This window comes from Lampetra planeri, unplaced genomic scaffold (assembly GCF_965212315.1).
Source record: "Lampetra planeri unplaced genomic scaffold, kcLamPlan1.2.h2 scaffold_943, whole genome shotgun sequence".
Lineage (NCBI taxonomy): Eukaryota > Metazoa > Chordata > Hyperoartia > Petromyzontiformes > Petromyzontidae > Lampetra > Lampetra planeri.
Window position 1 is genome coordinate 15,001 of NW_027615765.1, and position 20,685 is coordinate 35,685.

General features: G+C 49.9%; 4 protein-coding genes across 4 annotated transcripts; 1 reads left to right on the top strand and 3 right to left on the bottom strand.

The window, feature by feature from the left end:
• Positions 1-35: 35 nt before the first annotated feature.
• LOC144742258 (non-structural maintenance of chromosomes element 4 homolog A-like) lies at positions 36-3,137 on the bottom strand. Its single transcript, XM_078624729.1, is given in 12 exon segments — positions 36-101; positions 486-573; positions 1,051-1,103; positions 1,176-1,270; positions 1,361-1,454; positions 1,526-1,597; positions 1,599-1,626; positions 1,724-1,875; positions 1,954-2,084; positions 2,203-2,283; positions 2,355-2,398; positions 3,088-3,137. Coding segments are annotated over 12 exon segments (954 nt in total).
• An 839-nt stretch (positions 3,138-3,976) lies between these two features.
• On the top strand, positions 3,977-5,683 carry LOC144742260 (uncharacterized). Its single transcript, XM_078624730.1, is given in 7 exon segments — positions 3,977-4,057; positions 4,060-4,101; positions 4,103-4,272; positions 4,411-4,753; positions 4,790-5,069; positions 5,108-5,463; positions 5,522-5,683. Coding segments are annotated over 7 exon segments (1,434 nt in total).
• A 785-nt stretch (positions 5,684-6,468) lies between these two features.
• Positions 6,469-7,951, bottom strand: LOC144742262 (zinc transporter ZIP9-like). Its single transcript, XM_078624732.1, is given in 9 exon segments — positions 6,469-6,574; positions 6,606-6,718; positions 6,789-6,943; positions 7,014-7,085; positions 7,156-7,216; positions 7,285-7,479; positions 7,553-7,576; positions 7,578-7,658; positions 7,856-7,951. Coding segments are annotated over 9 exon segments (903 nt in total).
• Positions 7,952-10,313: 2,362 nt separating this feature from the next.
• LOC144742261 (mechanosensitive cation channel TMEM63B-like) lies at positions 10,314-18,123 on the bottom strand. Its single transcript, XM_078624731.1, is given in 31 exon segments — positions 10,314-10,468; positions 10,471-10,492; positions 10,571-10,642; positions 10,709-10,824; positions 10,899-10,950; positions 10,953-11,068; positions 11,242-11,347; positions 11,422-11,584; positions 11,864-11,909; positions 11,912-11,928; positions 12,002-12,088; positions 12,177-12,283; positions 12,371-12,433; positions 12,436-12,558; positions 12,631-12,759; positions 12,857-12,994; positions 13,989-14,024; positions 14,027-14,114; positions 14,209-14,289; positions 14,611-14,681; positions 14,764-14,872; positions 14,952-15,003; positions 15,316-15,458; positions 15,543-15,580; positions 15,660-15,722; positions 15,724-15,751; positions 16,731-16,773; positions 17,028-17,032; positions 17,574-17,653; positions 17,744-17,843; positions 18,098-18,123. Coding segments are annotated over 31 exon segments (2,475 nt in total).
• Positions 18,124-20,685: the final 2,562 nt, after the last annotated feature.

Genomic DNA, 20,685 nt, shown 5'->3' on the forward strand with positions numbered 1-20,685 from the left:
AAGAAAAACAGGCTAAAAACAGCGTTTGAGTTCCATCACAATGTCTGCGTGTTTGGAGGATGAATCATCGGGTCTCTGATGTCAAAGGTGTTGATGAGCTCCTGGAGAAGAAAACATCAGGACACACACAGTTAGGTCTCAGCTCCGTCTGCATCACGAGCAGCGAGCGACGGCGCAACGAAATCCTTCACGTCCAAATATCCACCATGTTCGAACGTCACTGCACATCATTCAGCACTAATTCATGACTGGATGCTTCCAGCTCCTGCTCTGTTGCCATGGCAACACAGCTGGACTATTCAATATGTCGCTGCTTCACGCCGATGATCTGTGAGAGGCTGCTGCATCAATTCAAAGTTTTTAATTCATTATCGTTCATGAAGAACTTCTCCTTAATCTCCACAGAGACAGTAACCACGGGTAACGAGCTCTACAGCCTTCAGACGTTACTACTGCGTGTGTGCCGAGGCTGATGACCTTCTGACCTTCCAGGTCTTTGGGCTGATGGACACCACACACTGTTTCCTGCTGGATGATCCCGCAGCGTCCGACTGCTTCTTCTCTCGACGGGCGCTGCGACACAAACACACACATTTGTCAAACAATGTACACACACACACATTTTTTGAGTTTGTCTCCTCAAACAAGCAGTCAATGCCACAATCACCTTCCATACACTCACACGGAAACTGCATGTGTGTATTTGAGATTGTATTTATTTACTCATTCAGTTTGTCAGCATCCACTAGGACTTGGTCCCTGCTGTGCTTTAGTTGAATTCACAGCTTCACTCTGGGCTGCTGGAGTCTGGAAATTTATTCTCTGGGCGTATTAGTGTAACTTCCACCTGCGCGATCTCCTCTGTGGATATGAAACTCATGTCTGGAAATATTTTTCCCGTTATAATTTGTATGACTGTGATCATACATTATTGTGACGCTACTGTTCCTCTGTCTTTTTTGTGGTTTTCCTTCTTTTCTTTCCCTGGGCACTGGATGGTTGTTTTGAATATTGTATGCCCCGCCCCCCCCGCGCCATTTCGCTCTGTACTCACCTATACAAGGCAACTGTGCGTCATCCAGGTACATCCGTGCCAAACCATCCTGAAACACAAACATGTGACAGCCACTAGAGGGCGACACACATCCACCAAAACACAAAGACACACAACTCACCCTGATGAGAAACGACGTGTGGAAAATGTTCTCCACCGTCCGGGGAAATGACTGAGGATCGATGACAAACTCATAATATGATATCGGGGCCGTTGCTTCAAGGAAAAAACAAAAAAAAACAAAAAAAAACTAAGACATCAAATTCTCATGAGATGAAATGAAGTTCCTTGTGGTCAAATGAAAACTCACGATCGTCTTGATGATACTCTTCAGGTACGCCAGGATCCGTTCCACCTCCTTCTCCGTCGCCTCTTGGTGGGACTCCTCCATCTTCTTCAGCTGACGTTCACACAGGAGCAGGTGAGTTCAGGTCGTGAGCGTGAGGGGACCCAGCAGCGGGGTGAAGTTACCTGAGTGGGCATGATCCGTTTGGCTTCGCCGCCGGGGGCCTTCCTCTGCCGCTCCGTCCTCTGCTTCGGGGGGCGGCGGCTCTGCATGGAACAACCCCATCCTGAGACAAGAACCACAGGACCAGAAACGTGGAACATCAGTAAGTAGACTGTGACGTCCAGTAAATAGCCCGTGACTGTGACTCAAGCAGCACTCACATGAAGTGGAACGTGGGGGCCGTGCTGAAGCAGCGCTGCGCTCTACGGGACAGTCGGTGCCAAGCGTCGTGGGGCAGGTAGCCGCGCGCCGCGCTGCCGTTCTGCTGCTCATCCTCCTTGTTCTCCAGCCGGTTCAGACCCATGAAGGAGAGCTGTCAGAGAGGAGAGAGGCCGTGATCCCCCGTGTCGGCATTCTGCCTCCAGGTCGGCTTCACCGTCAGTCCACTCACAAGATGCTCAGCAAAGGCCGTGGGGTCGAAAGCCGAGCCGTAAGCAGACAGCTGATTCGCCTTCTCCTTTCCCAGTTCTGTCGCCACAACAAGGAGCTGAGCGTCCAGAGCCGCTTCCCTCGCCTGACGAACTGTCAAACACGTCAGACTCATGAACGAGGCAGACGTTGGTGACGGTGGGTTCTATTCACACCAGTGACACACATGTAACAGACGTCGGCGTCACCTACTCCTTCAGACCGCACGTACCATCTTTGAACAGCTTGTTTGCATCTTCCAAAAGCTCTGTAAGTTTGTTGTTGGAGGGACTCAGGATTTCTTCCCTGTTCCCTGAATAAAAGGAAAAATCCTCCATCAGATCCTTGGCGACGTCCGTCACCACTTCAGGACGTCATACTCACGTTGCACAGAGTCGATCAGGTCTCTGTACTTGCTCCGTATCTCTCTGCGGAGGACTTGGGTTGGGTGTCGTCTTCCTGCAGGTTTCCCGGGCTGAAAGTGGCGTTTCCATCATTGGTCTGCCCCCCCTCCGCCTGTCGGCAGCGCCGTTAGCCCGGGTACCTTCCTCATCATTGACCCGGGCTCGTTTCATCTCTTAGTCTGTCAGTTCCACTGATGTGTTGTGATCACGTATTTTCTGAGATGACAGACATCAGCTGGTGTCAGCTCAAACATCTCTGACGGACTAGACACAGACTTTATTGGTCCATTGGGGAATTCCTCAAGAAATCCAAGCTCCAATAGTAGCTCGACACATTGATAAGACAAATATTAATCATGTTAAATATCAAACACATATAAGTGCTGTACAGTTTATCTATCTACATATGTATGTGTGTGTGTGTGTGTGTGTGTGTGTGTGTAATGAGCAGTAAAATACAGTTTAAACCTGCAATTTGCAGACATGCTAGGTGTCGTTTGAAATGAGTTTAAATCGCATAAAAACGTCTCCGGATGAAATCATAAAATCCTTCAGTTAAGAACAGTCCACTCCGAATACATGAGAGAATCAGACTTACAGACAAAAGAATCTTCTCAGCAGCTGGTGTCAGGGTTAGCGGGGCAGATGTGCAGACAAACCGATGCCTGCTAGCTAACACAGCAGCACAACTTAGCGGGTGTAAACAAGCTCACCGGATGAAAGTTTGATAAAGGAACACGAACACCGACACACATAGAACCATGTGCACCCATCAGTTAGCCACTATCGGTAAAGTCCGTCATGTAGACAGCAATTCAACCACAGCTAACGGTTAGCTAACTGCTAGCTAACGTTAGCCGCTGTTAGCACTATAGCGACACGAGCTAGTTTTTCTACGTGTTCAGTTCATACATGACTGTTGTTTAACTCCACATCTCAGAGTTCCTCCAGTGAACTTCAATCCACTTCTGTAGAGAATTCGGGAAACGTGTCCGCGGCTGAAGCCAGTCCGATGTTGTTGTTGTTGTTGTTGTTGTTGTTGTTGTTGTTGTTACCTTCCTCCTGTTACCAGCAGTGAAGCTGGCACGAATGTGAAACTTCACCGTTTGAACGCGCGGGCGGAAGGCTGCGGGGGCCACACGCGTCACGATCGAGTCACAGCCATGTCAGTGGTCTCATCCACCAGAAGATGGCGCACTACTATCACCAGCACCTATTTTATCCTGTTATTGTCATAGTAACCAGAGGCGTCTGCTCTCACTTCCGGTTTGTTTGAACTGAAAAATGTTCTTACTGTTGTATTTTTCTGCTTGTAACAGAATGTACATATCTACCAGCTTAATAGTAGCAATAATAATAATAATAATAATAATATATGTATAATAGTTAGTTATGTTTATATTTTAATGCGTCATGTATATGTAATCTGCAAACAAAGGGTGCTCATGTGATGAATCTGTTTCCAACAGACTTTTCACAGCTTCCTGTTCCTTTCAGGCAGTAACGAGTCCGATCACATGGAGCAGTAATCCCTTCGTGACCTGCTGCTGCTGATCCTCGGACCAGGAGCTGCTCTCTCCGGTTGCATCGGTTTGTTTCATCATGGGGGAGTCGAGGTCTTCAGCTGCTCCTCGTTTGGACCTGAACAACTTTGACAGCACCGAGGCCGAGAGCAGCCGGGTAATGTTCTCACCAGCCCCCGCTCGCTGACCTCCTGCGCCCGACTGGGGGGTCAGACCTGTTCAGCTGCTCATTAAATCACTGAACGAGCTGATCGCTGAGCAGCACACGGTGCCTTTGGAGGCCGTCAAAGTCATGCACGAGTCCTACGAAACGGAAAGAAGGAGGCTTTTACAAATGTGCCGGGACGAGAGGCAGAGGATTATCAGCGGGGGGCGGTGACAGGTGGCAGGTGAGCAGCAGGAAGAAGGCGTCAGGCCTGGACAAAGCAGCTGGCACCAGGCAGGAGGAGGCGGCCGGCAGCAATGGGGGCGATTTCCGTACGCAGACCTGTGTTTTAAAGGTAAATCTGTGAGCCGGTCGTCCTGCTCTGCCTCTGAGCTCCGAGAAGCGGACAGGGACACGCTCTTCACTCTGAGAGACCTCAGACACTCGCCAGCCACCGAGGCCGAGCTGGAGCGGCTCACCGCCGACATCACCAAGAAGATGTGTGTTAGAATATCAGAGAAAGACCGCAGGATTGCGGCTGTTATGCTGGCGAAGCACCAGGAGGAACAGGAGCGGCTGAAGCTCTGCCGGCAGGAGGAGCAGCAACAGCAGGAGGCCCAGAGGCAGGAGGAGGCGCTGCAGGCTCAGGCAGAGAAGAAGAGGAGGAAGAAGCTGATGCAGAGCATGCAACGCTGGCAGGAGGAGCTGGAGGCCCGCAGGAGGCTCAAGGGGCGTCAGGAGAAGGAGAGAGTGGAGCAACTCCAGCAGGAGATGCTGCTGCAGGAGGAACGCTGGAGAAGGCTGAAGGAGGAGGTGGAGGTTCAACGCAGACAGAAGATGGTGGCTGCACAGAAAGAGTTAGAGGGACGCAAATGCTGCCAGGAGACGCTGCTGAAACTCAAAGAGGAGGTGGAGAAACGGCAGCGAGAGCAGGAGAGACAGGTGGCTGTGGAGAGGGAGCAGAAGGCCCGGAGGAGGAAGGTTCTGCAGGACAAGAAGGAGAAGAAGAGGCTGCAGGAGGAGAATCGTCGGGAGCTGCTCCGACACATCCTCCTCAAACAACAGGTGGGCAACAGGTGGAGGCAGAGGAGGAGAAGACGAGGACCGCACTGGAGAAGAAGCTGCACGACTCCTGGGAGAGACGTTCTCAGGCTGCGGACGCTCGGCTCAGCGAGCTGCAGGAGCGAGCAGCTCAGGAGGAGCAGCAGATCCAGAGAGCGCAGCTGAGGGCCGAGCTGCACAACATCCAGCAGCTCCTGCACAGAAGACTCCTGGTCCAGCTGAGCCAGCGGCGCGCGGACAGAGCCGCCCAGAACACCTCAGCCCAGATGAGAACCAGAGCTCAGCAGATCCGACAGCACAACAAGCTCCGGCAGCTGCTCCACCAGAGGCTCCGAGAGAAGCTGCAGAGGGAGGAGGAGGCGGCGAGGACGCTGGCGCAGAGCCGCCTCCTCCTGAAGGAGTGGAGGAGGGGAGAAGCTGCGGAGACAACGGCAGCAGCTGCAGGAGGAGGCGCACAGGCGGGCGCGGGCCTCCTTCCACATCAGGGACAGGGTGAGACAGCACACGCACACGCGCAACTTCGCACAGATGCTTCTGGAAGCTCAGCTGACGGCGTCCATCAGCCGCATGACACTGTGAGAAGAACCGAGTGAATCAGGAGCCCAGAACATCGTCTGACCTCTTCTGACCTCAGGGTGTCGACAGAAACCACAGACCTGTCATTTGTGGCCCGTCGTCACTTCACCAACACAAAAGACCTTTTTCTGGAAGCTGTACTTTACTTTTACATCACAAACAATTCTCTCTTTTCCTCGCACGCTACGTCTGATCAGGGAAGAAGAAGGGAAACGTCTCTGGAGCTGAAAATCCAACTGCATCAGTGTTCCTCTGAGTTTGTTTGATGAATAAATTAATTGTAAATAACACTTTGTTAATAACTGATAAAGGTTTGAAGAGATTTCAGTGTTTGAACTGTCATGTTTATTGGGATTCATTTGCGATTTTCTACGTTTCTACATGTGAACAAGTAGAAGATTCTTCTTCATCATGTTTGTAAAAATACTAATTTGACAACAAGGAGCTGAGGGAATGTTTTTATTTGGTTTAAGCGCCTGTGAACACTGACGGGTGAACGCAGCCCCTTTACAAATGACCTCGACTGAAATCTGTTGCACAAATATCTAAAACAAATCATCCTGTGTGCTGGGATCTCGGACCACGTCACATCAGCTACGATCGAACCGGATGAAAAGCTTTCAACCTTTGTCAAACATTGAAGTTTTCAAACAGTTTCTCCCACTTTCCGTTCATAAACCACGTGTGTTCAGTTCAGTGTCACTGGAGTCAGATTCCTGCTCCTCAAACACTCTGAACCTGTTTTCCCCCTTCAGGTGTGGCAGCTTTTTGGGCCAAATGTTTCTTTGTCAGTCGTCACGCAGCCCGAGCGCCAGGAGCACAGGAAGCCCCGCCCCCAGCAGGAGAGTCAGGCTCTCCAGGAGCCCCAGGTAGCGCTGCGGATGAGCCTCAGCTCTGGTCTGCGGCTGGAGGTCAGAGGGTCAGCTGGTCCGCTCTGCTGCTGCTGATCTCTGGGAGAACGTGCGCCATGGCCACGTAGAGGAACGTCCCGGCTGAGAAGAGCATCCCCACACCTGTGGCCCTCAGCTGCTGTTGAGACTGCACAAACACAAACACGTCGGTGCTCGGAACGTTTGTCTCTGACTCACGCGGCCGGTTTGGGTCTTACTGCGTGCAGCAGGAAGTAGGTGGGGACGGCAGCTGTCGGTGCTGCAGCTGAGAACACCAGCAAATGTCCCTGAACCAACTTCTTCTCCAGACCTGCGTGCACCAGAAAGGAGACCAGCCCGAACGCCGCCGGCACCTGAGAGAGACACAACGCATCTGAGCCCACATGGACTGCACGGGATCAGTGCTGCCGCGCGTGCACGAGGCTCACCTTGTGCAGAATGACAGCACAAAAACACGACAAGCTGCAGCGTCACCCGACCGGTCGCCACAGCTGCTCCCAGAGCGAAGCCATCAGCTGAACGTGGAACCACACAAACACTCTGTCATCTGAGGTTCCCTGAGTCACAGGAGCTCTGTTCATGTACCTGCTGCGTGGATGACCAGCCCCAGCGTGGCGGTGACCCCCCCACCGCAACCGCAGACCACCTGTGTGCTCAGAAATGAAACAGTCAGAGGGCGTTCGTCCGTGAGTCAACCCCAGACGAACAGACCACAGAGAACCTGCCTGATGTGGAGCAGTAACTTCCTGTCTGATCCACCACAAACATGAAGGCGAAGCCGAGCGTCAAAGCCACGCCGGTGACAAACCGAGGTGGGGGGGCTCTGTCAGAGGTCGAGGTGTTCTTCTCACTGCTGTTCAGAGGAGGTGACAGGGAGGAGGAGGAGGCTGCAGAGGTGAAGAACAGCTGCTCAACAACCAATCAGAGCAGTCACTGCTCAAACAACATGGACGTGTGTGTATGTGTGTGTACCCTGCTCGACCCCCCAGGACTCCTGCAGTAAGCCCCACCCCCTCAGGGATGCTGATGGACAGAGCTGTCCCGCACAGGAGTCCCGCACCCAGGACGGAGACAAAGCGCAGTTTTCTCTGAAGACATGCACAGTTTGATCAGCTTATCTGATGTTCATTCACTCATTCATTCACTCATTCATTCATTCATTCATTCGAGGTGAAACAGCTTCTCTCCCATTCCACTGACAGAAGCTGCAGCAGTGCATCACCATGACAACACGGGAAACAAGCTCACGTGGTCAGGTGAGTTCGAAAGTGATGACGTCACCGACCTCAGAGAGTCCACAGAGCAGCGGAACGAACCCGACCAGGAAACAGCCCGCGAACATCAGGACGGACGTGACGGCGACGACCCAACCTCCGTCCATCCTGCGCGTGATTGTCTCATCACACACACACATACACACACCCCACAGACTGGACCCGCCCGCCTCCCGTCACCGCCTTCATTTCCTGCTCTGTTCCATTTCTGATGCCAAGCTGAGGCTCAGAGTCCCCACGAGGGGGCGCCAGACTGCTGAAAGGTGTTTGTGAACACATGAAGCATTGTCTGATTCAATGTTTCACTCGTCCCAATACGACTGTTTACACCAGCAGTTGTCATGGAAGTGATGAATTTACATTACATCATTAATCACCTCCATCGCATTAGAGGTTGTAAACTGTTCGATAAGAACATTGAATCAATAAATTACATTATTCATCCTTGTTTTACAAATGCAGTATTTTGTATGTGCCACATATACTCATACACTACATATATATTTAAATCATCTGAATCTGCCACTGATGTTTATATATATATATATATAGACCATTTTTTTATCGATTTCTATTCTGCCTTGGAATAGATCTTTCATGTTATTTCCTCCACTTTTCCCTACCTATATGTGCAGTGTCCTGTACTGCTTGTTTGGGTGAATATATTATTTTAATATTCATTGATGAGAACAAGGATTTATTCTTTAACCAGCCAGTTACATCCTGCACATGTTGCTTTTTAACTTTAAACACTGATGGATCCCAAGAAGAAATCGAGTCCAAATGAGTTGATTAAATAGATTTATTGTTCAAAGAGCTGAGGAGGGTACAGATGCATCTGTTGGACAGACGGCCCTTTGGGAGAAACACTAGAAATAAGACACTCAGACGCAGAGAACGCCTACTGTTACTGCTCTACGTACAAAGACACAGTTTGAAGATGCAGAGACATAGTTCTACTAATTCAGACGGTTACAGGAGCAAAGTGACGTCTGGTAGAGTCCAGTGGGGTTTTTTCCAGTGAGTCCCAGTGTCAGTTCAGTTCCTGAGCACTACAACTACGTTTACTGTCTGATCTGATGCTAAGAAAACAGAAAGAGAGACGGCCGGACTTCATCGCTGCCGTCAGACTAACAAACAGATCTGTACTCCAATAAAAAGCCTCGTCACGGGACTGAACGCCGGCTCCTTCGTTAACTTTCTGTTCAAAGCTGATTAAACATGGACTCAATGACGTTGACGTCAGTTACCTACATTCTGTGTTTGCTGACATTCAGAGTTCTCAGAGGTATAAACTACAATCACCTGCTCATGACAGGAACAGCTCCAAGCCTGCAGGGGTCGAGCGTTTCAGTCAGCACCGTGGTAACCAACCACAGGCCACGTGCACGTGTACACATTTACTGAAACTGCAGAGGCTCTGTCCTCCGTCAGTCATATGAGTGAGAGGGAGATTAGTGCACGTTTCCCCACACCGGTCAAAACAACTGTTTACTGCGGCAGGTACCACGGCCGTCGGGGGAGGGTTCCTCTGTGTCCCACTCGTCTGATGACGGGGGCTGAGGGACAATCCAGACATGGTCTGAAAATGAGCAACACTGTAACGTTCTGTAACATTGCTCAGCGTTAACTGAACGTGTAGCTTAGATACCTGCAGGAGGACGTGTCCCACGAATAAAAGAACCAGACCTGAGGGAAGGAATCCTCCCACTTCTCTAAACTTGAACATTGTGGCGTAAACAAATGGATGAAAACAACAACAACAAAACACCCCCTCCCCCCCAAACATAATACATATAAAATAAAAACAACCAATAAAGAAAAGCAGTCACATTATGTATCATATGAAACTGATCCAAAACACACACTTGGCCTTTCTCTCCGTCCTCTGAGCCCCCCACCACAGGAGGAGGCAGAGGGCGCTCTGCCCCCAGTGGAAGAAGGTTCCCCCCCTGCAGGGGGCGGCAGAGGCTCAGAGGCTGAACGCCTCTGTCAGTGCAGTGCACCAACACGTCTGTCAGGATCCACAGTGAGGGGTCTGCTCAAGCTAATCCCACCTCCGGTCTTGGCTGGGTAGTGTCAAAGTGTTCTGGAGTGTTTGTAGGCAGCTGCTCCAGGACTGTTGAACCCACCACATCCGCACGGCACGCGGTCACAGCTGGAGTGGGAAAAGTCCTTTCGTGCTAGCGGCTGAGCATGTGTTCAGCAGGTCCGACAGTAGAAGTCACAGGACAGCTACGGCTCTCTCAAGTCCAGAAACAAAGATGTTGGTGCCCAGACTTGACTCCTTGTCCACAGACGTCGTGTGTTTGATGAGACCCAGTGAAGGAAGTTTAAAGAGTTCTTAGTAGACTGACAGTTTGTGTTAGGTAAAGGAGGCCCGTGTGCCTTCAACAACTTTAATCCAAATATTCAGTGCACCCCTCAAGTTCAACTTGGGGTTTGTGGTCGTCTCTGCTCGAGGCAACGTCAGTGTCGTACTTCATTATCGATCAGACTGTCCTCCCCAGACTGGAAGTCCTCGTTCAGGCCGTTTTCCACGTTGATAATTTCCTCGTCCTGCGAGGAACCCTGGCCGTCATCTTCACCAGTTCCTGAACCTGCCTCCTCTGAATTTGGGTCTGAAGGACCTCAGCGATGTACATTTGCTGGAGGGAAGAAGGTGAGAACTTTGTTAGGGTGTGAAACCTTCCACAGGAACAAAGAGCTCAGTTAGTCCCACTCACTGCTGCCTTGTTGGAGTCGGACGTGCACACTGGACGCCCGTTCTCCAGCCCGTCCACTTCCTGGGAGTCAATCTGTGCCACACAAAAGGAGCGTTAACGTGACAAAGACCTCAGGACACCCTCCCACCACCTCCGTACCTTATAGTTGTGAGCGCTGAGGTATTTAAAATGTCCAAAGCAGACGTGCGAGAGGCAGACGATGATTGTGATGATGAGGACGATGAACGTGAACATGGACGTCGCAGCTGAAAACCCTGGAGGACAGAGAGTCCGTGGTGAAGACAGAGAACACCAGCAGCGTGGCCAGCAGAGGGAGTCGTCTTCCTACCGGAGCGCATGGTGGAGAAGAAAAGGAGCCAGAAGAGACAAAGGATGGGAGCCCGCCACCCACCTGGTTGACAGCTCCAGAATGGATCTTCTTGTCCAGTTTGGACGGCAGGTAGGCATAGTACATGTTGTACCTGTCTGCCAGGTGCTTGAGCAGCATGTACATGAGCCCTGGACGGAGGAGGAGGGAGTCAGGCCTTCATCACTCTCTCACACACACACACACACACACCACACACACACACACACACACACACACACACACACACACACACACACACACACACACACACACACACACACACACACACACACACACCACACACACACGATGCTGATCTTACCGAAGGGGACGATGATGGGACAGGTGATGCTGTAGGTCATCACCACGGTGAACACACACATCATCCAGGCGTACGCTGCTCCGAACTGGAACTCGTATGCTTGATGCTGCAGACCACAGGGCCATCGTGAGGCAGGCACACACACTGGACCAGTGATCTTTGGGGGAGGCAAACACTGACCCTCTTCACGTTCCTCCGCTCGGCGGCAGATCGAGCCAGACAAAGACGGATCATGTACATGAGAAGACCCGGGATCCTCAGCAGGTCCATGGCGTTACCGATGAATGCGGAGGCAATGACGTAGTTGACAAAGAAGGCTCCGTTGTCAGGGAGGAAGACGCACCTACAGACAGCAGCCAACAGACAGAGGAAGACTGAATCATCTGATGAGTCAAACCATGGCTTCGTTCATTCATTAGTGACTGTTAATGCTCAGACGACGCCCCCTGCTCCATCTCAAGTTCATCAACTACACACACACACCTTGTGTACTCTGCTACTTACACTGATTACAGCACTCATTTAAAACGTGTTTGTGTGACATGACGGACAAAAGTTAAACAGGATCATTTACAGACGTACAGACACTGTTCAGCATCCAACGGGACAAACTGATACTTACTCAAATCTCACTTTTGCATCGGCCAAGAATCTTTTATCAAAGAGCAACGGAAGAAAACGTCCAAACTGCACAGGGCAGAGGAAAACCCGTCAGAGCTGCATGATGAAGCAGACGACCAACGGAAACATGAATTCCAACCTGCTGAGTCCCAGAGAGGGCAGCAACAGGACCATAAAGATCAGGAACGTGTAGCATTTATGCATCGTGGTTCTGTTCGCTACCGATCTGCAGGAGCAGAGGACCACAGACACATCAGGTCAAATGAGAAACCGCCCGGAAACGACCAGGGGAGACCAGAACGAGTCAACAATACCGGGTCCAGTGGGCTTCGAAGAAGGCTGAGTAGTAAACAATGGTGGGAAGTAAGGCGGAGAAGGACCACAGCAGGAGGGTGGGGAAGAAATGGGTGATGATGGGATTCTGAGAGCAGACAGAGCAGAGAGGACAGAGGTTGGATGAGTGAACGCTCACCCCCCCCACCCCCTTAGAGCAGACACTCCAACCCACATTCAGGTACTCCACGGGTTTGGTCACGTTGAACTTGTCCATGGTGGAGATGATGATGGCCGGGGGGTGGTGAGGAAGAAGAGGAGGAGGAAGAGGACACAGTTGATGATCAGGCAGCGGAGCCACCAGGAGACTCCTCCCACAGACAGATGCCTCCCTGTGGGACAGACGGACGGCCGGCTGACAACCTGCAGCTGTGACTGCAGACGTGTGTGTGTGTGTGTGTGCGTGTGTGTGTGAGTGTCCCTCACCAGTAGGACGTTTTGTGGATCCGGAGCATAGCTGACCGTCCAGTTGTGTGTGTGAAGCTTGGCGGTGAAGGTGGAGCTCTTGGGCTCTCGGCGACAGTGACAGCCCTGACATTTACAGGCGTTGAAGTCCTTCAGGATCTGAAGAGACGCCAGGAGAAACGTGCATCCAGAGACAGAAGATCAGGGAGTCCTGTCAAACCACCCGCTCACACTGTCACAGCACACGTCAATGTACCTACATCGCAGTCATGGACTCGTTTTGAAAGGTGACAAAAGCCATTCCCAGCGGCTTCCCGTTCACCTTCTCTCTCTCCTTCCTGTAGTCGTCTTTGAGTTGGGCCTCCAGCTTTGTGTAGTAGCTCACTGCTTCTTCCTGTGACACATCAACGGTCAGCAATGTCTCATTTATTAGGGGATGTGTGATATGTTGGAGGCCAGAGACACTTTATTAAAACTGCACCAGCCCTCCAATCGTTTGCTGCACACACCCTGGTGAATCCAAACACGGCCACTACTGCAATTCTTCCTGTCACCACTGGAGGCACACCACAGCTCTCCTGTGCAGGGGCGATCACTCCGGACTGCGAGGGCAGCGCTGCTTCCACTACTGGTGTCCCCGTTAACAAACAACTTTTTTGAAAGAACAACTCTTTTTGGAGTACTAACTGTACTGAATCACTTCCTGATTTGTTCGTTTCACAGCTCAGCTGAGAGAGGCAGTGGACTGACTCGAATCACTCACTCGTTGCTATATTTACCGAGTATTCAGACCTAGTAACTTGTGTCTTGAGCAGCACTGAACGATTCGGGGAGCGAATCGTTTTACGGGACTCTAGTGGTTCAGAATACCAAAAAGAACGTCATTCCCACTCCACGCCACTGAATACTGCTGAATTTATAGTTTATTCATTAAAAGTCCTCTACAATGGTTCAGAATCATCAGTTTATCTCTTCTCGTCATTCTTCTAGTATGTTCCGGCACCGACCTGTTGAAGCTTCAAAGTTTTTCAATAGAACCAAACTCTTTTCACTGCAGGGAAGACTCACACTCAGTGGGTGATAAGTTCTCTGGGGGGGTGAAAGGAGCACTGGGTGGGGTCAGGAGAACGGGGTGCTGCCTGACGATTGGACAAACTGCCAAGAAGGCGGGACTTCCTTTTGATTGACAGCATTTTTAGAAGCTACATCGGCACTGGAGCATTGTCCAGCTCCACTCTGTGTGCAGTGACGTCCTTCAACAGCCCGTTTCCAATTGGACATACTGAACACTATGGAAATGTTTAGGTCTGCCACTTGTGTCAGTCAGCAAGCAGAGACTCAAACCCAGAGGAAACGCGTCCTTGGAGCTACCGACGGGGCGCTCTGACCTGCTCGCAGCCTTTGATGATGCAGCAGCACAGAGTGGCCCGCAGGGCTTCGGGTTAATCATGGTGCTGATGTGCTCCTTCTCCTGCAGATCGAGGAAGAACTTCTTGTTGCGCTCCGCCTTCTTCCTGCAGAACACGACATCAGCTGTGTCACCCGGGGGACAGACGATGTCACGGGTCCTGGAGCAAACACTGAACAAGGCTAAACCTGCGCTGGTACCTCTCAGAGTTCAGGTTCATCAGCCGGGCCACGTTGTAACAGATACGAGCTTCCAGGACGGCACAGTTCTCATACGCTTGCCTGGAAACAGATGGGAAAATGGAACAATCAGACCGATAGTTTCCACGAGACGCGTGGCGTTTGTCATGGATGAGCGGTTACAGTCGAGGAGACGGCGCTGTGGTTAATAGGATTTGACCGAGAGGAGCCGAACATCCCCGACTTTGCTCATCAGCCTTCCATTACGGACCATTCTACTTTGAGGTCCTGTTGTCGGACTGACAAAGGCCGACGCTGTTAACCAGGAACACAACGTCTCTCATACGCTAACGCAGTTACTGCTGTGTCCACGCGACCACTCCGTGGACGTGGAGGACTGACAGAGACGTGACACGTGCTTACTCAAAGTGCTGCTTGATGTCCATCTCCTCTGCGTACTTGGAGATTCCATTGATAAATAAAGTGCGTTTCACCTGTATTGAAGAGGAGAGACGGACGTCATTAACCAACAGCACTCAGATCCCGACGTGTTTGTAGAATGGAACTGCCACGCACCAAGTCATCCTCTTTGTAGTGCATCTTGGAGGTGTGTCTCCTCATGCTGTACACCGTCAGTAACAGGTAGAAGAATGCAAAGGTGGTGTGCAGCCACAGCAGCGTGTTACTGGGTGACAGACGGGGGAATGGGATGGTTGAGGGTTGGACATTTCTGCTCACACTGCAGCATTCAGTCAGGTACTCACTCTGCATCCAGGTTTGCTATAGTAGTCCGCCCAAAGCTGTAGGCGTTATTTTCTGCAGGAAAAATACACGAGGACATGGGAACGGTGTTTGTATAGAATGAAACGGAACAGTAAGTTCCTATTGAGTTACACAGACATTTATTCTACACCGTACAACGAGACAGTGACGCTCCATCTGAACCAACCAGCTTAGTCAGTCCTCAGTCTTTACCTTAATTAAAGGAAAGGTTATTGAGAAAATGACTGAAGTGAATGAGTGCAAACAGCCTAGAAGTCGTCTCTGGAATAGTTGACAAGAGAAGCACGTGAAGGTGCTGCAGACCAAAGGAAAAGTCTCATTGATGCTTTCTGCTGCTCAACTCACCAAGTAGGTTTCCCGAGAAGTTCACGGGCAGGATGATTCCCACAGAGAGAACGCCCACCACCACCAACAGGCCAATGATGTGGCGCTGGAAGGACAAATAATGCACCGCATCCTCGCCACACTTATCCCTGATCTCATCGTCCCTGGAGGAGACCGACAGTCCGTTTGGCTCTTTGAAAACTACATTCAGTGTCATTTGCTTTTATGCTTGACGATAGGAAACTCACTTGATTCGGAAGATGGCGGTCAACCAGGAACAGAAGCCCTTGAACACAAGTCAGAAGATACGGTTGGTTGTGATGTCAAGTAACTCCATGTGCGGGTACACACACACACATACTTACTGTGTCTCTCTGATCAATGTCCACTGAGCTGGACACGGACGTGAGGCGCTCGTAGCGCTCAGGGTGTCTCTGACGTCAAAGCTGAGGCCACACTGTGCACAAAACACACGCAGTTTTTGTACGGCGCCACATCGACGCGTCCCATGAGAGGATGTTAGTTCCTTGGCATGATCGTCGTGCACACACACACACACACACACACACAAATGGACTGCAGACATTCACCTGTGTGACAAGTGTCTGTAAAACCAGCAGGATACTACAGGAAGAATGTCTGCAGCCACATTTCGTGCAGCATTAGGAGTGAAGATTCTACTTTACACAGGGTGAACACATCGTCAGTACTTCACACATCAAGAGGAAGGAGCTCTACACAAATACAGTTGACGGAGGGAAGAAGAGAAACCCAGTGATCATCATGGAGCAGACGTATTCGGTCGGTCCAGCAGAGCCAACGTGGAGCTGAAGCCTTTAATACTCAGATAGGCTGAGTGTGATTGTCGGGTTGTTTGATATGAGCGGGACATTGGCTCTGCTGGAATTCCAGTGGGCTTCAACAGGACATGAAAGGGTGACGTCACCCAGCGCTCTAGCAGATCTCTACTGGAATGAGGAGAGAGGCTGCAGCTGGAATCCGTGGCTCGCTGCTGGGAGGGAGGAACAAACAGGACAGAGTACGTGCACCGGGTGTCTAGGAACGACCACAGACGGAGGAGGCGTTACCTCTCCCTGTACGCGTCCTGTCTGTGTGGCTCATGCAGTGCGCTCACACGGAAGAAGTCCAAGCTTCAGAAAGAGGTCAATGCACAGATTAGCACACACAGATCTGATTAGGATGGCGAGAGAGGACAGGGACACCCGACACGGCCAGTACAGAGTGACAAGGACAGGGAGAATCATTAGGAGCCTGGCACTGAGACGCCTGGAGGAGGGAAAAAAAAAAACCACCCAGGATGAAAAAGAGGCTGTAAACCACAGTGGCCTGAGTGGAAGAGTTAGGGGTTAGCTGAACGACAGACAGTGGAGGGAGATGAGAAGGCGGCAGAGCTACGACATGGAGGTGGAACATACTACTCCCGGTCATCCAGACGACTGTACCCGCTGATCCATTCTTCTGATGAAAGAAAGAAACAGAACAAAAGGTGTTAAGAGATGAGACGTCTCTGCTGGCGTAGAGAACACCAGGAGCAGCCGGAGACAGAAACACATCCATCCAAACGTATCTGGTCTTTTCCAGATCAAACATTCTCAACTCAGTGATCAAGTCAGACATTTCAACAACTAAATGACAGATCTGTAGGAGCAGTAACCCATGCCCCCCAGCCCCCCGCCCCCACCCTCTGTGCTGTATCCCCATCATCTGCTCGCTGCAGCTGAGAAAACACAAGCACATAGTGGATGAAGCATTTTGTCATGTCGTTTCCAGGGTTACGGGGGGTCAGCAGGAATATCTATGCTGGTGTTCCACTTCACTATGCAGCAGGTTACAGGACAGAAGACACCAGCCCTCGTTGGAGGAGATCGACTGGTACGGTTCTAGCGGTTGTTCTTGTTTCTTCGGGTCAGGTCTGTTTCATACAGCTGTCTGTCCTTTCAGACGCAACGGGAACAATGTCAGAGGGCATTAGAGCTAAAAAAGGACAAGTGCTGACACAGACTTCCTGTCTGGTTTTATCCTTGTGATGTTTGTGTCTGTCAGAAAACGCTGCCATCAAACCAGTATCTTTATGAATACTGTTTGCAGGAAATGAAGCGAGCAACATTTCATTTAACTGAGGGATAATTCCAACGGTGTCTCGGAGTGAAACCAGCCTGTGATTGGGTTCCTGCTCCACTGCGTGTCCAACGTGTTTGTCATCAAGACAACAAACACAACTTGTGGGTACATGTCAAATTCAAACATGAAACAATTACCTGTCGGCGTCAGTCACCAGAGCCAGACGTCCGTAGTCCCACGCCACTTTACGTAAGATGGAGAACACAAAGAGCAGCACCTGCAACCGGGACGGCAATAACAGCCGTCGATACATCGACCACAGAAGTACAGAGTCACATTCGATTGTTTCCATTGAAATGAAACTCACCAAAAAGCACATAAAGTCGAGGGCCAGGACCGTGGGCACGCCGCCGAAGGGCAGGCCCTGGAGGACCGTGCTGCGGATGCGGGCTGAGTAGCAGTACTCTCTGGAGGGTGGTGTTGGGCGTCGGCGTCGGGCAGCTCTCTGAGTCGGAGCACGCCTGCACAGCCCAGGCCGACATCATCAATAACGACAACGCTTGGTGCATCCCTCACTGCAGCATGCTGACAACCTGGAACACACATCAAACTCTACTCACAACAGTCCGACAACAAATGTTCTTACAGATGATGACGTGTGATTTTGCGTTTCACTTTCACACAGAACGACTCGATGAGTGTGTGAAAACGTTTGGCGAACTGTGCCATGTTCATGAGCATGTTCATCTTCAGCCTGCCTCTGCTTGTTTGTTCTTGAGAATGTGGAGCAGCCTTGTTAATCACAGAGAAAGTGAAGCTACATGTCTGAGCCAGAGCTCATCATCTGTCAAGGTTCCATTTTTTCAAACTGGATTAAAGGCTTAATGGAGGCATTGGATTTCGCTGTCACTGAGCATGTTCACTGCCGGTGAACGTGTGCGCTGCCAGTGAACGCGTCTGTGTCCTGTTGTCCTTGTGCCCTTTGACCCACTACTGCCCGCATTCACTGCTCATCTGCACTAACACTAAGTCATTTATCTGCTCCCTGGAATGCTGTGACATCACTGGAGCGGGATGCAGCCAGAGTCGAACAATAAGCCGATAGAGACCACGGGGTTCAAATGACCGGTCTCAACCCAAGAGGGACACAACACCCCCACACACTCCCCCCGTGCCTTAAACAACACTGCTGCACTTCCCAGTTCACACTGTTTAACATGCAACAGCAACATCTTCTAAAGGACTTCAGCTTGTCTCAAAGCAACTCGATACAACCATGATCCCACTGGTCGGTTGCAGTGTCCGTGTCATGGGGACGCAGGTTCCATAGAGCTCCTGGAAGTACGTTTAATAATCTGGTAATATCACACATTTCAACACTCAAAAGTCATTGACTGATTGTTCAGCCTCTCGTGGGACCAGACACACAGAGGTCTGGTGGAAGTATTGATGACATATTTGCCATTATACTAAATCAAACATGTTTTCACCTTCAATTCATAAGCTCTGTAGAGAAACTCAACCATACTAAACAACGTAATGCAGCAATGACACTAACAGTCCTGTCGTTCCCGATAAACAAATGGGTTGATAAGACTTGACAGCTCTCTGAGACAAAAAAGGACCAGAATCGCAGCTGCTTTACCTCTTAATCTGTTTAATTAATGGGATGTTGCACTGAATGTTAATGAGTCCAACAGACTCAATGCTAACAAACAAACAAACATAACCTCCTAAGTAGAGGTCATAACCTCATTGGATTCATGTCACACTAACCATCATCACATGACCATCATCAGTTCTTTTGAACAGACTGTCAGAAATGTTAAAACCACAAACAAAGACTCTATGAGGGACATGTCCACTACACGTGTGCGGACTGAACTGGCACATAAACAGAATCAAATGTAGTGCAATACATTTCTCAACACATGACGGAAGTCAAACAACACAAATAAACAAACTTAGAAACGATAATGCAGTTTGCACATATTAGATGACTAGATATAATTCTGTAAACTATTACAACGCAAATACTCCTTCTTCCATTTTGTGCTTTGTCACACTGATCCCAATGTCCTCCTAGTGAATGGTTTCAGTCAGATGCTTAAATGTACAAAATATGGACAACATACAATAGAACAAGGGACAAAATGAAGAAAAAGGGTTTATAATGAAGTGTTTTGTTGGTCAAATATTAAGTTGCTGCAACAAAAATTATGACGGCAGCCAATTTAGTAGCAAACAGCATGTATCTAATGTCATATCTAACAGCAGCAAAACACAGTCTGATTCAAAGAAATTCAGTTATTGGCAGAAAAGTGATTATGTGCCTGTCAGTGCAATTTGCTTTAAAAATACTGGTTGGCCTCTGTTTTTACAGGTCATTGCAAAAAACAAACAAAAAAACTTTTCAACTTGAAAAATGACAGCTGGGATAGGCTCCAGCACACCCGTGACCCGTAACTGGATTAAGCGGCAGAAAATGAATGAAAGGAAAAGAACTTGAAAAATGACAGAGACCTATAAATAAAGCGAAAATGAGTCACTCACTGATGCAGTTGACTGTGTGTGAAACTGAATTAGCAGAGGTAATTCAGAGTAATATGAGTAAGAGTATGAGTAATAATTCAGATTAGTTTTCCCAGGAGTCGTGACGTCACTGGGCCTCAGTGTGACACTGATGGAGCGCTTAGGAAGCAGTGTCCATCGGTCAGTGGTTTTCAGACATTGCTCAACTGCTAATGTGAGATAGCAGCCATGTGTTAGGAAATTACTGAGCTGATCAGGGTCAAATTCCTACAAGCTGATCGTCGGACTGACAAACTGCAGTTTCGAGCTCTGAAATCTGACTGGATCCTCCGCCTACACACGACTTTCATTGGCTCCATAAGACAGAACCATTGATTCTTCTGACGGGCCAATTATCTCTCCATGAACTAAACCACGCAGCCTAAATGAAAACGGAAATTTAATCTGGGACTTACAGCTGATATCATGAATTTCACTTACCTTATCAACTGCAATAACATAGTCAACGAATGATTAAAATGATCAAACAAGCTTCAGTCGTCTTCAGCCAGAGTCCTTAAATTTACCGCTACGTTCGGTGATATTAGCCGAGCTCAGGTTAACGAGATGTTGACTGACTCATTGGTCTGTCAAACACTCCGGTGATAACACCTACCGCAGCTGTAAACAACAACCACCCACCAACAGCATTATATAAGGACAGAGACAACGCTCTTGAACAAACCCTCCGATGAACCTACCTCACTGTGATACGCAGCAGGGACAGAGAATGTCACA